The sequence below is a fragment of the Centruroides sculpturatus genome, unplaced genomic scaffold, assembly GCF_000671375.1.
Source record: "Centruroides sculpturatus isolate CEXI.00-Female unplaced genomic scaffold, Cexi_2.0 scaffold1198, whole genome shotgun sequence".
NCBI lineage: Eukaryota > Metazoa > Arthropoda > Arachnida > Scorpiones > Buthidae > Centruroides > Centruroides sculpturatus.
Window position 1 is genome coordinate 50,544 of NW_019385412.1, and position 15,392 is coordinate 65,935.

At 31.2% G+C, this 15,392-nt stretch overlaps 1 protein-coding gene across 4 annotated transcripts in view; it reads left to right on the plus strand.

The window, feature by feature from the left end:
* The window catches only part of LOC111638695 (ras-related protein Rab-30-like), a 60,422-nt gene that overhangs the window by 41,857 nt on the left and 3,173 nt on the right, over positions 1 to 15,392 (plus strand). The window contains exons 1-3 of one of the 4 annotated variants that reach the window (XM_023384448.1): positions 5,590 to 5,739; positions 6,227 to 6,326; positions 13,399 to 13,599. In XM_023384448.1, coding sequence (XP_023240216.1) covers positions 13,420 to 13,599 — 180 coding nt within the window. In that variant the 5' untranslated portion in view covers positions 5,590 to 5,739; positions 6,227 to 6,326; positions 13,399 to 13,419. Of the gene's footprint in view, positions 1 to 5,589; positions 5,745 to 6,226; positions 6,327 to 13,398; positions 13,600 to 15,392 lie in introns of those variants that run through there. The other 3 variants (XM_023384447.1, XM_023384446.1, XM_023384449.1) reach the window with 3 other exon arrangements.

A 15,392-nucleotide genomic window follows, 5' to 3' on the forward strand; every position in this document is an offset into this window, starting at 1 on the left:
GTCTGCCATCCATTCTGTTGAGTAAGTGTCGTGAATATGCGTTGTTAGTGTTATTACTTTCTTCCTGGTTTTAAAATTTGTAAATTACATCAATTATAATGCTATTTTAAGGTTTTTTCGACGGTTAAGAAACAATAAAATCCTTGTCTAAACGAATTTTATACGTCTAAGATGAAATTATTAATGAGGTAAAGTATGTAATGTATTATATCAAAATCTTAAATCTTGCATAATTATCTTATTTTATTATTCAGTACGTTATAAAAATGAAAGAAACAAATTAAGAATTGAAGCAAAGCACATGGCGCCGATCATTTAAAAACCATATGATAAAATTCCGGGAATTGCACTGATGCCAGTCACGTGTTATTTAAATATCTCGTGTAAACATGTTATAATTACATATAAAGATGCCATTTGTGCTAATTTCACCTACTGTTATTACAATTTTATCGCTAGAATTAAGCTACTTTTCTTTATTATACATTTACCATAAAAATAATTCAATATATTTCTATATAAACTTTTATATTTATCAATGCTATCTACTAAATAACTTTAAATTGATATTTAACTTCATTAGTTTTAAGTTATCTATTTATTATTATTATTATTATTTAATTTTCTTTGATTATATAAATATATTTAATAAATTATTTGCATTTTTATGTTTAGCAATTTCATATTGATAATGTGTTGCTATACAGCTTCAAAGTGTGAAGCTGAAAAAAAAAAAAAAAATGACTTCGGTATTATAATTTCTTCTATTCTCATGGTAAGATTTTTCTCCCTCTATCTAATTGATCTTTTTATGAATTAATGGTCGTGTTCTGCATTATCTATTCCCGATTCAGAATTAAGATAATCAACATATATCTTATGTATGCTAAAAACATTTCCCGAAATATTTGTGCGCGTGTCAATAATCTATTTAAATTTTGGTTAACGGATGAAAATTCGGTTTGTAACGTAAATTTTTATAGTACAGATTAATATTAATTTATAGTCGTTACATCTGTTTTACTGTGTTTCCCATGCGTTTAAGTTTATTAATATTGGTAATATTAATCACATAAATAGTTTCCTTATAATTATGTTTACAGATTTAAATAACAAATCATTTTCATATATTTTTTTGATCACTTACTTGATATAGAAACTTTGCTTGATCGAACTTTCCAATGACGACAATTTTATCTTTGAAAATGTTAATGAATAATTATAAAAATCTTTCGGTACTTACATTTTACTTTAACAATATTAAGTGCTGTAATGACAGATGTGATTTATACTTTTATATATAAATGAATCATCACATTAATATTAAAGAATTGCATGGATCAATAAATTTTGAATTAATTTTCTAAACATTTATTCTTTTTAAAAATAGAAATATCTTACAACTAAATAGTTTTAACGGAAAAAGATTATAACTGTAGTAATACTATTCGCATATATTACTTATGTATCTAATATGAAATCTATAGAGTTTAGAATTCTTATTTTTCTTATATATCGAACCTATATTTTGGTCTTTACCGTGAATATTAGGGTAATATTAATGATTATTAAAAATTAAAAGTATTCATTAACAACCAGTACATTACAGAAATATATATAAAACATGACTTTAAAATTTTTTATGTTCATTATAAATTACATTGTAAAATGAGAAAACATACAATAATTGACTCGCATCATATTTTCATAATAATTTTAATAAAATGAAACCATTTATTATGATTTTTTAATTTTTGCATCCTACACATTTTGTATTAATCTCATATTTATATTTCCTAAATTATGTATTAGCTTTTATCATCATGTATTGTTGATTATATTGTTTACACAATCATAGATATTAGTACTGTAGTTTGTTTATATAATTTTTGGTTTTGATTGTAGGAACAAAATATTGAACTATAACAACAACAACAAATCATGCCTTCATAAATTAATAAATTGAATCTTTATTGCTTTTTAGGAGTATCTTAATTACACATAAACTTCTAACCTAAGTAGTTTTGGGCTGACCATCATCAGAGTCTCCAAACATATTTCACTAAATTAAAAAAATTAGAAGTGTGAACTGCCGGGGAGGTTGGAGGTCTCCCTTTCCAGCGACAGGTCGTTAAACCCACTCACTGTCAAGATGGCTTAAATGTTTCTTTTTCCCTATCCCGCGGTAATGGGATTTAATTGTTTGGATCGAGTGGAGGAGGGAGGAGTGCTGGCGGTAAGGTGACAGGCGATATACGAGTAAAAGAGGACACCAATTTAACAAGGAAACAACGATTTATTAGCTATCTACATAGACGGTGCAATAACATTTATCGAGGGGAAATGCTGAGTCCCTAAAACGCGAAGGGCCGAGAGAGAGTTCACAAAAATTTGTTCCATACCTCTTTATGTCTTTAAATATTCTTGAGGAAAAAGATTATGATATCCAACGGGTTTCGAACTGGTAGGATAAGGATAATAAATTCGCAGGACACAGTATATTGATAGGACACAATATTCAAGGAAATTGTAGTTGGCGGTTGATGAACAACTCCACAGAGAAGGGGAAGCAAGTGGCTTTTATAGGAGAATGGTCATGTGACCAATTGTTGTGAGGTAAAAGGTACTTGGATGGGTCAAAGTTGTCCCCGGGCCCATGCTAACTATCAACTTTGGAGTTGGAATGTGGGATTATTTTCGAAATGGACGGATGTTTACTTTGAACGAAAGGGGAGATTGGAATTTTTCCCTTTTTTTAGTTAGATTTTAGTTTAGGGTTTAACGGAAAATTTAATTGGGGGTTTAGGAAAACGCAGGATATTAATCGGAAAATTCGGTAAAAATTCCGATTTCACAGAAGGTAGAATATATCCTGTTTTAACAGTTTTAGAATTAGACAAAACAATTGTTGTCCAATTCAGTTTTGTATTTTAATACAAAATTCAAATTTAAACTTTGTTATTAATTACTGTTTGTTATTTTCTTATTTAAACTTAATATCAATAAACTTAACCATTGCCGGTCTTTGTCCCTAACAAATCTTTTTGCTTTCTTCCTTCCTTATACACTTCTCTCTGGGTACCATTTCTCTGCATTAGGGAGGGAGTCAAAGTCATTAATGTTGACTAACTTTTTTCTAAATCATGTTTATAAATCCATAATTTCTCTGCTTGCCAGAAATTTTCTTGTCCTTTTATTTCTTTATCTTCTGAAAAATATGCACTATCATTCCATAGAATCTTTCTGTTATATAATATCTTTCTGTCCATAGAATTTTTCCTGCTCTTCTCAGCTCAGACTGTCATCATTCTTCTCCTCTTATTCTTCTACAACTAAAATTATTTTTTCTGTAATTTTGCTTGAATTTCATATAGCCTATATAACCCAATCTCAAAATTATAGAATAATTCTGAATGCCAAGATGTACAGTGTAGAATTTGTTAGATAATATTGTCAGCTTTTGTTGCTTTTTCTAACTGATAGAATGATGCTGATTTCATATCAAGTATTTTAACGACTATTTTTGTAGATATGTAAAATATAACACAAACATTATGATAGATTATTAGCACAGTCATCTGAAAATGATAGAATATGCTCATTCTGGTAATTTCTAGACTAATTTGCATAAACCTACAGTATTTCTGTGTCACAGCAGAGGATCAACCAATAGTACGCCATGATTATACTGTATTATACTGTGTAATACTGATGAGACATTTTTGAACAGTGAAGATGAAAAGGTCAAAGAGCCTGATTGCTGAGCTTAAGAAGCCAAATTATCATTTGTCATGAAGAAAACAAACAGAATTTTACAGCAGAAGAATTACATTTATCGAGGGAGTGTATCTAAAGTCATTTCAGAAGTATATCAAACATTGCGACACCAACATGTATATAGAAACATAACCAAACAATTGCCTTAAATAATCATGTTATAACTCCATTAATTTAATGATTAATACTAAGTAATTTGCTACTAGAAGTAGATGTTAGGTGCCATCTCTTAATTAAATTAGTAATTATAATTTTAATAATTTATTAAATAATTTAGAATCATCTGGAAGAAAAGAATTTACCCAGGGCAGGGCTTGAACCCACAACATACACTTGCCATGCAGTGCATTTGCCAGTTGCACCATCTTGACCCTGAGCAAGCCAAACCTCAACAACATCGCCGAATCCAAAAACATTAGACGCAATCTCTACTACAAAGCCATATCCGCCGCAAAGTCGCATACCAGTAAGAATATCCTCTCCCACGTATACAAAAAAAGTACGGTTAAAGATTAATCAGGTTAAAGATGATCGCGCCAAAGTGCAAAATAATTAGAAAGTATAACAACTGCTAGGTAGCAAAAGGGTATTGACTGGCTGAGAAAAAACATTTATATTTACCTTTAACCACGTGTCCATGTATTTTATTTTAACTGCATAACGCAAATAGAGAGAGAGAGTAAAACCGAATCTGTATACTAGTCATTAAATAAACAATAATAATCTTTGTTTTCATAACTTGTATTCCTATTACCAACATGGAAACAGGAAAAAGAGAGAGAGAGAGTAAAAGTCCGACAGTTACCCATTTATGTTCTTATATCACCATATAAAATCGAACTTGTACCTTCACAAACAAGCCCGATTTTCAAAAGGCCGGAGTGATGTGAGGTAGCAGAAATTCCTATATTAGAACTAGACTTTAATATTAATATTGTTCGAGTTACGTAACAATTGTTGTTCGTAGCTACCTGAGAAAGTTTCCCATTACATTTTCTCGAAGGCAACACGACGCTTTCTCACGATCTTTTAACCTCTGGACAGCCGATATCGTCTGTGAATATCGCCAGAGACGGCCGAAAAAAGTCAGTCGTCGTCTGTCCCTCCATCAAAGGAAACCCGCATTGATTACTCCAGGAATATCGTCAACCAGTGCCCATTTAGATACCTTGTGCCATCATTGTGCTAGTGGATATTATAGTGGAACTAATCACCATCGGAACTATTATCCAACAACGAGAGCTCCATTGGGAGATCACCTTTTATCACCAGGTATTTATGCACCTCGCATTCGTTATGTGAACTCTCTCTCCGCAACCAAACTTTAGAACCTCTGTATCTTATCCAATTTATTTTTAATTAAATCCTTGTTAATTGTTAAGTGTAGTTTGAGTCACTTCCACATGCTGTCTCTTGATCAGCTGACATTACAAATCTGTCTTTGCATTTATGGNCAGGCGATATACGAGTAAAAGAGGACACCAATTTAACAAGGAAACAACGATTTATTAGCTATCTACATAGACGGTGCAATAACATTTATCGAGGGGAAATGCTGAGTCCCTAAAACGCGAAGGGCCGAGAGAGAGTTCACAAAAATTTGTTCCATACCTCTTTATGTCTTTAAATATTCTTGAGGAAAAAGATTATGATATCCAATGGGTTTCGAACTGGTAGGATAAGGATAATAAATTCGCAGGACACAGTATATCGATAGATATTGATAGGACACAATATTCGAGGAAATTGTAGTTGGCGGTTGATGAACAACTCCACAGAGAAGGGGAAGCAAGTGGCTTTTATAGGGAATATGCGTTGTTAGTGTTATTACTTTCTTCCTGGTTTTAAAATTTGTAAATTACATCAATTATAATGCTATTTTAAGGTTTTTTCGACGGTTAAGAAACAATAAAATCCTTGTCTAAACGAATTTTATACGTCTAAGATGAAATTATTAATGAGGTAAAGTATGTAATGTATTATATCAAAATCTTAAATCTTGCATAATTATCTTATTTTATTATTCAGTACGTTATAAAAATGAAAGAAACAAATTAAGAATTGAAGCAAAGCACATGGCGCCGATCATTTAAAAACCATATGATAAAATTCCGGGAATTGCACTGATGCCAGTCACGTGTTATTTAAATATCTCGTGTAAACATGTTATAATTACATATAAAGATGCCATTTGTGCTAATTTCACCTACTGTTATTACAATTTTATCGCTAGAATTAAGCTACTTTTCTTTATTATACATTTACCATAAAAATAATTCAATATATTTCTATATAAACTTTTATATTTATCAATGCTATCTACTAAATAACTTTAAATTGATATTTAACTTCATTAGTTTTAAGTTATCTATTTATTATTATTATTATTATTTAATTTTCTTTGATTATATAAATATATTTAATAAATTATTTGCATTTTTATGTTTAGCAATTTCATATTGATAATGTGTTGCTATACAGCTTCAAAGTGTGAAGCTGAAAAAAAAAAAAAAAATGACTTCGGTATTATAATTTCTTCTATTCTCATGGTAAGATTTTTCTCCCTCTATCTAATTGATCTTTTTATGAATTAATGGTCGTGTTCTGCATTATCTATTCCCGATTCAGAATTAAGATAATCAACATATATCTTATGTATGCTAAAAACATTTCCCGAAATATTTGTGCGCGTGTCAATAATCTATTTAAATTTTGGTTAACGGATGAAAATTCGGTTTGTAACGTAAATTTTTATAGTACAGATTAATATTAATTTATAGTCGTTACATCTGTTTTACTGTGTTTCCCATGCGTTTAAGTTTATTAATATTGGTAATATTAATCACATAAATAGTTTCCTTATAATTATGTTTACAGATTTAAATAACAAATCATTTTCATATATTTTTTTGATCACTTACTTGATATAGAAACTTTGCTTGATCGAACTTTCCAATGACGACAATTTTATCTTTGAAAATGTTAATGAATAATTATAAAAATCTTTCGGTACTTACATTTTACTTTAACAATATTAAGTGCTGTAATGACAGATGTGATTTATACTTTTATATATAAATGAATCATCACATTAATATTAAAGAATTGCATGGATCAATAAATTTTGAATTAATTTTCTAAACATTTATTCTTTTTAAAAATAGAAATATCTTACAACTAAATAGTTTTAACGGAAAAAGATTATAACTGTAGTAATACTATTCGCATATATTACTTATGTATCTAATATGAAATCTATAGAGTTTAGAATTCTTATTTTTCTTATATATCGAACCTATATTTTGGTCTTTACCGTGAATATTAGGGTAATATTAATGATTATTAAAAATTAAAAGTATTCATTAACAACCAGTACATTACAGAAATATATATAAAACATGACTTTAAAATTTTTTATGTTCATTATAAATTACATTGTAAAATGAGAAAACATACAATAATTGACTCGCATCATATTTTCATAATAATTTTAATAAAATGAAACCATTTATTATGATTTTTTAATTTTTGCATCCTACACATTTTGTATTAATCTCATATTTATATTTCCTAAATTATGTATTAGCTTTTATCATCATGTATTGTTGATTATATTGTTTACACAATCATAGATATTAGTACTGTAGTTTGTTTATATAATTTTTGGTTTTGATTGTAGGAACAAAATATTGAACTATAACAACAACAACAAATCATGCCTTCATAAATTAATAAATTGAATCTTTATTGCTTTTTAGGAGTATCTTAATTACACATAAACTTCTAACCTAAGTAGTTTTGGGCTGACCATCATCAGAGTCTCCAAACATATTTCACTAAATTAAAAAAATTAGAAGTGTGAACTGCCGGGGAGGTTGGAGGTCTCCCTTTCCAGCGACAGGTCGTTAAACCCACTCACTGTCAAGATGGCTTAAATGTTTCTTTTTCCCTATCCCGCGGTAATGGGATTTAATTGTTTGGATCGAGTGGAGGAGGGAGGAGTGCTGGCGGTAAGGTGACAGGCGATATACGAGTAAAAGAGGACACCAATTTAACAAGGAAACAACGATTTATTAGCTATCTACATAGACGGTGCAATAACATTTATCGAGGGGAAATGCTGAGTCCCTAAAACGCGAAGGGCCGAGAGAGAGTTCACAAAAATTTGTTCCATACCTCTTTATGTCTTTAAATATTCTTGAGGAAAAAGATTATGATATCCAACGGGTTTCGAACTGGTAGGATAAGGATAATAAATTCGCAGGACACAGTATATTGATAGGACACAATATTCAAGGAAATTGTAGTTGGCGGTTGATGAACAACTCCACAGAGAAGGGGAAGCAAGTGGCTTTTATAGGAGAATGGTCATGTGACCAATTGTTGTGAGGTAAAAGGTACTTGGATGGGTCAAAGTTGTCCCCGGGCCCATGCTAACTATCAACTTTGGAGTTGGAATGTGGGATTATTTTCGAAATGGACGGATGTTTACTTTGAACGAAAGGGGAGATTGGAATTTTTCCCTTTTTTTAGTTAGATTTTAGTTTAGGGTTTAACGGAAAATTTAATTGGGGGTTTAGGAAAACGCAGGATATTAATCGGAAAATTCGGTAAAAATTCCGATTTCACAGAAGGTAGAATATATCCTGTTTTAACAGTTTTAGAATTAGACAAAACAATTGTTGTCCAATTCAGTTTTGTATTTTAATACAAAATTCAAATTTAAACTTTGTTATTAATTACTGTTTGTTATTTTCTTATTTAAACTTAATATCAATAAACTTAACCATTGCCGGTCTTTGTCCCTAACAAATCTTTTTGCTTTCTTCCTTCCTTATACACTTCTCTCTGGGTACCATTTCTCTGCATTAGGGAGGGAGTCAAAGTCATTAATGTTGACTAACTTTTTTCTAAATCATGTTTATAAATCCATAATTTCTCTGCTTGCCAGAAATTTTCTTGTCCTTTTATTTCTTTATCTTCTGAAAAATATGCACTATCATTCCATAGAATCTTTCTGTTATATAATATCTTTCTGTCCATAGAATTTTTCCTGCTCTTCTCAGCTCAGACTGTCATCATTCTTCTCCTCTTATTCTTCTACAACTAAAATTATTTTTTCTGTAATTTTGCTTGAATTTCATATAGCCTATATAACCCAATCTCAAAATTATAGAATAATTCTGAATGCCAAGATGTACAGTGTAGAATTTGTTAGATAATATTGTCAGCTTTTGTTGCTTTTTCTAACTGATAGAATGATGCTGATTTCATATCAAGTATTTTAACGACTATTTTTGTAGATATGTAAAATATAACACAAACATTATGATAGATTATTAGCACAGTCATCTGAAAATGATAGAATATGCTCATTCTGGTAATTTCTAGACTAATTTGCATAAACCTACAGTATTTCTGTGTCACAGCAGAGGATCAACCAATAGTACGCCATGATTATACTGTATTATACTGTGTAATACTGATGAGACATTTTTGAACAGTGAAGATGAAAAGGTCAAAGAGCCTGATTGCTGAGCTTAAGAAGCCAAATTATCATTTGTCATGAAGAAAACAAACAGAATTTTACAGCAGAAGAATTACATTTATCGAGGGAGTGTATCTAAAGTCATTTCAGAAGTATATCAAACATTGCGACACCAACATGTATATAGAAACATAACCAAACAATTGCCTTAAATAATCATGTTATAACTCCATTAATTTAATGATTAATACTAAGTAATTTGCTACTAGAAGTAGATGTTAGGTGCCATCTCTTAATTAAATTAGTAATTATAATTTTAATAATTTATTAAATAATTTAGAATCATCTGGAAGAAAAGAATTTACCCAGGGCAGGGCTTGAACCCACAACATACACTTGCCATGCAGTGCATTTGCCAGTTGCACCATCTTGACCCTGAGCAAGCCAAACCTCAACAACATCGCCGAATCCAAAAACATTAGACGCAATCTCTACTACAAAGCCATATCCGCCGCAAAGTCGCATACCAGTAAGAATATCCTCTCCCACGTATACAAAAAAAGTACGGTTAAAGATTAATCAGGTTAAAGATGATCGCGCCAAAGTGCAAAATAATTAGAAAGTATAACAACTGCTAGGTAGCAAAAGGGTATTGACTGGCTGAGAAAAAACATTTATATTTACCTTTAACCACGTGTCCATGTATTTTATTTTAACTGCATAACGCAAATAGAGAGAGAGAGTAAAACCGAATCTGTATACTAGTCATTAAATAAACAATAATAATCTTTGTTTTCATAACTTGTATTCCTATTACCAACATGGAAACAGGAAAAAGAGAGAGAGAGAGTAAAAGTCCGACAGTTACCCATTTATGTTCTTATATCACCATATAAAATCGAACTTGTACCTTCACAAACAAGCCCGATTTTCAAAAGGCCGGAGTGATGTGAGGTAGCAGAAATTCCTATATTAGAACTAGACTTTAATATTAATATTGTTCGAGTTACGTAACAATTGTTGTTCGTAGCTACCTGAGAAAGTTTCCCATTACATTTTCTCGAAGGCAACACGACGCTTTCTCACGATCTTTTAACCTCTGGACAGCCGATATCGTCTGTGAATATCGCCAGAGACGGCCGAAAAAAGTCAGTCGTCGTCTGTCCCTCCATCAAAGGAAACCCACATTGATTACTCCAGGAATATCGTCAACCAGTGCCCATTTAGATACCTTGTGCCATCATTGTGCTAGTGGATATTATAGTGGAACTAATCACCATCGGAACTATTATCCAACAACGAGAGCTCCATTGGGAGATCACCTTTTATCACCAGGTATTTATGCACCTCGCATTCGTTATGTGAACTCTCTCTCCGCAACCAAACTTTAGAACCTCTGTATCTTATCCAATTTATTTTTAATTAAATCCTTGTTAATTGTTAAGTGTAGTTTGAGTCACTTCCACATGCTGTCTCTTGATCAGCTGACATTACAAATCTGTCTTTCCATTTATGGAATTGCGCGACGGTGTGACATAGTAATTGCCATCTCAGCTTCCATGTTCTAATAAACATGATGGTGTCAATCCTGACAGGGCACTAAAGAGGTGCTGACCCAAAAGGTTACATTGTCAACTTCTGCATGTGTAGTGATATTGATAATTTGGGGAGAAGCCCAAATATTTTTCAGGGTATTTTCGAAATTTTCCCAGATCGTCCTATACTCATTTTGCATTGTAGTTGAAGTCCATATAACTCTGTCTGGATGTACAGTACCTATGATCGCTGGCAGTTTGACAATCCCCTGTGCTGCACTTTAGACCATGGTTTCTTGATGCTTTCGTTGACCAGGCAGATGTCCACCCAGCTTTCACCTGTGTCCAAGTAGAAAATGGGAAGCGGGCTGGAGTTGACAGAGTGAAGGACCGCCACAGCCATCAGCTCCAACACAGCTCTTCCTCTGGGATCTTCGTAGGGACTATGCCACATCGGCGATTTGGCATTGAAGTCCCCACAGATGAAAACATTTTTGCCATCCAACGTATTGGTGGTTTGCTCCAGGAGATGCAGGGCAGGCTTCAGTGATTCCAATGGGGAGCAATAGAAGGATAAAATATATAGAGTAATGTAAAAGAGCTCCACTGCAATAGTGGTGTAGTACTTATTACAGTGGTTCTGAACCAATCTTGCATTGATGTTTTTATTACATATCACAATCCCTTGGGAGTAATGGAGTTTGGGGAAGCGTGTACATGAAGATTGCCAAAAAAGAGGCACTTTGCTCTGCACCAGATAAGGTTCCTGTATGCAAAGAATATCAATACCCTCCTCCATCGAGACATGGAGGGCCTCAGTGCTGGCAGCTTTAGACCGTTGCAGATTTATGTGAAGAATCCGCAGTTTGCTTGTAAGCTTGGTATCCTTGTGGTCCATATTAGAAGTCTGGAAGGACAGAAAATAGAAGAGAACCCAAAGAAGTCCTAATTATTTATACATTGTGGCGGAGATTTGTCTAATTCAGTATTTAAGACAGGCACATTGATTTGAGAAAGCATTGTGGTTAGTCATTACTTGTTTTCCTTCAGAAAGGGCCTTGTTCATGGCATGACAATTTTCGCATTTCAGTTCCTTCCCTACCCGGTCACAATTCTTGAAGGAGTGTCTATGGGCACAGTGGCTACATCTCTGGCAGTCTGGGCAGGTGCTGGACATATGTCCAGCCCACAGCACTTGTAGCACCTTATGACCGGGATATAATCATCAGCCATGATAGAACATCAATCTATTGATACTCTCTCCAGTTCCATCATGATGTTTCTTAGTTTCAGTGTCACTGAGATAATCAGGTTGGCTTGGAAAAATTGTGATGACCAATGAACATCCATGGCAGGATTTTTTAATTTTCTTTAATAATTCTTTACACAAAGAAAAAGTTACCACTAGTCTCTTAAGCGTATCAGCTGAATAAAAGTTAATGATGAAAAATGCCAAGTGATCGAGTGATTGCACTATATTGTGTTTGAACAAAGGAAAAATCTTTAATATCCTCCAGATTTATTTTATGCACATATTCTAAAAATTTGTTGGGCCATAATTTGGCTAATATATAAAGTAATTTGGAATAAATGTAGGCAATTAAGTTGCCATCTTTCATTAAATTTAATAATTAGGTCTTTTCTTCTAGAATATTCTAAATTAATATAGATATCTGTCCCAGATAGAAGAATTCAATTAGCTAAGTTATAGTCCAATTAATCCTGCATTATCATTTGATTAATTTATAATTTTCGGTTTAGTTTATAGGTAATTATAAAATGCTTATTCAAATCTATTTTATTTTTATCTTTTACTCCTCTTAAAATATTTGACATACTAACCAAACACATATAATTAATGAAAAAAGTTCTAAAAGTTAACAGAAATTTTAAACTATTTGCGTTGTGAAATACTGTATTTATTCTAATAAACAGCGTAACTTCAAGGTGCAAAAAAGTTATAGACACTTCCTCTCATTTGGAGCACTGTCTATAGTAAGCAAACTCTCTATTGGTGGAAGATAACACTTATTTTAAACTGAAAAATTGCACATTCTATTCGGCATCGTTACTCTTACTGTATGTTGAAATAAAGTGTGTTTTGAGTGATGTGTTATTGTATAATAATTGAATAATGATAAATCTAGTAAACTTTTTTCACTTTATTTCATTAATAGTCACACTTATTCCCATAGAATGAAAATAAGTCACCTCTAATAGTAGCCAAATGGTAATAAATGATTTAGTGCAAGATGAAAAATGTTTATAGACAGCATGTTGTTTATTGGAATAAATACTATATTTATATTAAAATGAGCCAAAATATATAAAAATTGATTTGTTAAAATTATTTAAACAAAAAAGATAAAATAAAGTTTTAGAATAATAATACTGGTAATTTTCTACAAATGGAATTTAGTTTTATTTTAAATTATCAGAACAACATAAATATCATTTGATGTTTAAATTATGATTTATTCTTATTTTTTGCTAGTCACATTCTTAAAGGCAAATTAATTGTTTTATTTAAATCCACATCCATGTAATAATATATAATATTTGTAGCATATATTTATAATGTTATCATTATGATTTTAGGTGAATTCATAAGTATGGTCAATGGCGACAATAAAATTACCCGAACAGAAAGTAATTCTTTGTGGAGAGTATGGAGTCGGAAAAACGTCTTTATTTCGAAGATTTGCCACGAATACTTTTGTACCATATTCCGATCGAAGTTCTACTTTGGGCTTAGATCATTACGATAAAATTTTTAAAGTGTCGGGGAGAGAAATTAAGGTAAAATAATTATTTGTATTTTAATTAAAATTTACAGTAGTCTTGTTTATGCAGATTTGTGTTTTCACAGACAGCAAACAATTAGTTGGTCGACAAGGGGTCAGTTCATTAAAAATTAATAGTCCAATGGGTTATGTATATGATAATTTATGGTGCTGTACTGTATGTAGATCATGTGAGGATTTCCAGTAATGATAGCTCACCAGATTTATTTATTAATTATATTAACAAAACAAAAAGAAGAGAGGTCAGTAAGGATCAAACAATCCTTGAAGGGGTTGATAGTCAAAGCTTTGAGATCCAAGTTAGGTTAATCTACTCTAGTCATCAAATCTGTCTGTGCTTCTCCAACTTTAAACATTCCTAGCACAGAGAACTATCAAATGCTATTTACTGTGATGAATACTCTGGTTTGCATGTATTTTGCTCTACATATGCAGGAACTTTGAAATAAATGCTATTAACAGTATAAAATAACAAAATTAATATTTTTTTCTGTTAAAGTACTTTAAATGTATTTAATTGTAAATGATTGTCTAGACCAGGTTTGTCCAACCTTTTATCCTTGTGCGCCAAATTAGAAATTTACGTATATTCAGCGGGCCACAAAAGCATCTTATATAAATATATGCTTTTAAAAAGTTCAAAACATGAATATCAAATTTTAATAAAAAATACACAGTATATAGTTACAAAAAATACTGTATTATTGACAGTAAAACAAATTATACAAAATGAAAACAAATTCAATGTGATTTTTGACATTGCCTTCCTTTTATAATAATGTCATTATCTGCTTTTATGGTACTAGTCTTAATTCTAAGAATGTTAGTTAAATAAGAATCACTCAACCTACTTCTTTCAGCAGTTTTGATGTTTTTCGTGCACAAAAAGAATTGTTCACAACAGTATGTACTACCCCAAATGCATAACAGTTTTCTAGATATAAAAATTTTCTAGTACCAATTACTTCATTATGACATGCTTTACCAAATTAAATGAAAATGTACCAAAAAATTTTAGGGTGCAGTGGGCTGCAGGTTGGCCATTCCTGGTCTAGACACTTGACACATGCAATCACCTAGGGCTGGTTTAAGAGTTAGAGCACAAACTAATGCAAAATTCCATTTTATGTGATATCTGCTTACACAATTTCTGCATAAAACAAGACTATACTGTATTAATTTTTAAAATGTAGAACTGAAAAATAACTTATTTTTATAAGAATCCGATAGTTATCACAAATAAGTCAGCTATTTTTGTGTTATTTAAGAAATACAAAGTAAAAAAAAAGTTTTGAATAATAATGTCTGCTTTTGAATAATTCCATCTTCTAAATTATAAATAGTATTAAATTTAAGATAATGAAAAGTAACATCTAACTAACAATTATACATTATTTAAATCTTGTAATTTCCACTGTTGTTGTAGTAGTAGTATAAAAAATTTTTTTTAGTTCCTGAGATGTTTTAAATTATAACCAGAATTTTGTAACACATCATATTTGAACTAACATGAAAATCATTAACAATTTGAACAAAACAGATTATTTTTAATGTTTTGTGATCTGATTATGGGATAAATTATCTCAAAAATGTTGTTATATCAAATATTTGGACATTAAAAAGTATAAGGTGCTAAAAATATTGATGAAATGATTGTGACAGGGAAGATCAAAATAGTTGGATTACTGATTAGGATTATTACTGGGCTGAAATTTTGAAATTGCAGACTTAGAAACAGATGACAGTGATGTCTGTCTGTGGGTTGTCCCAGTGGGTGGGTGAAACGTC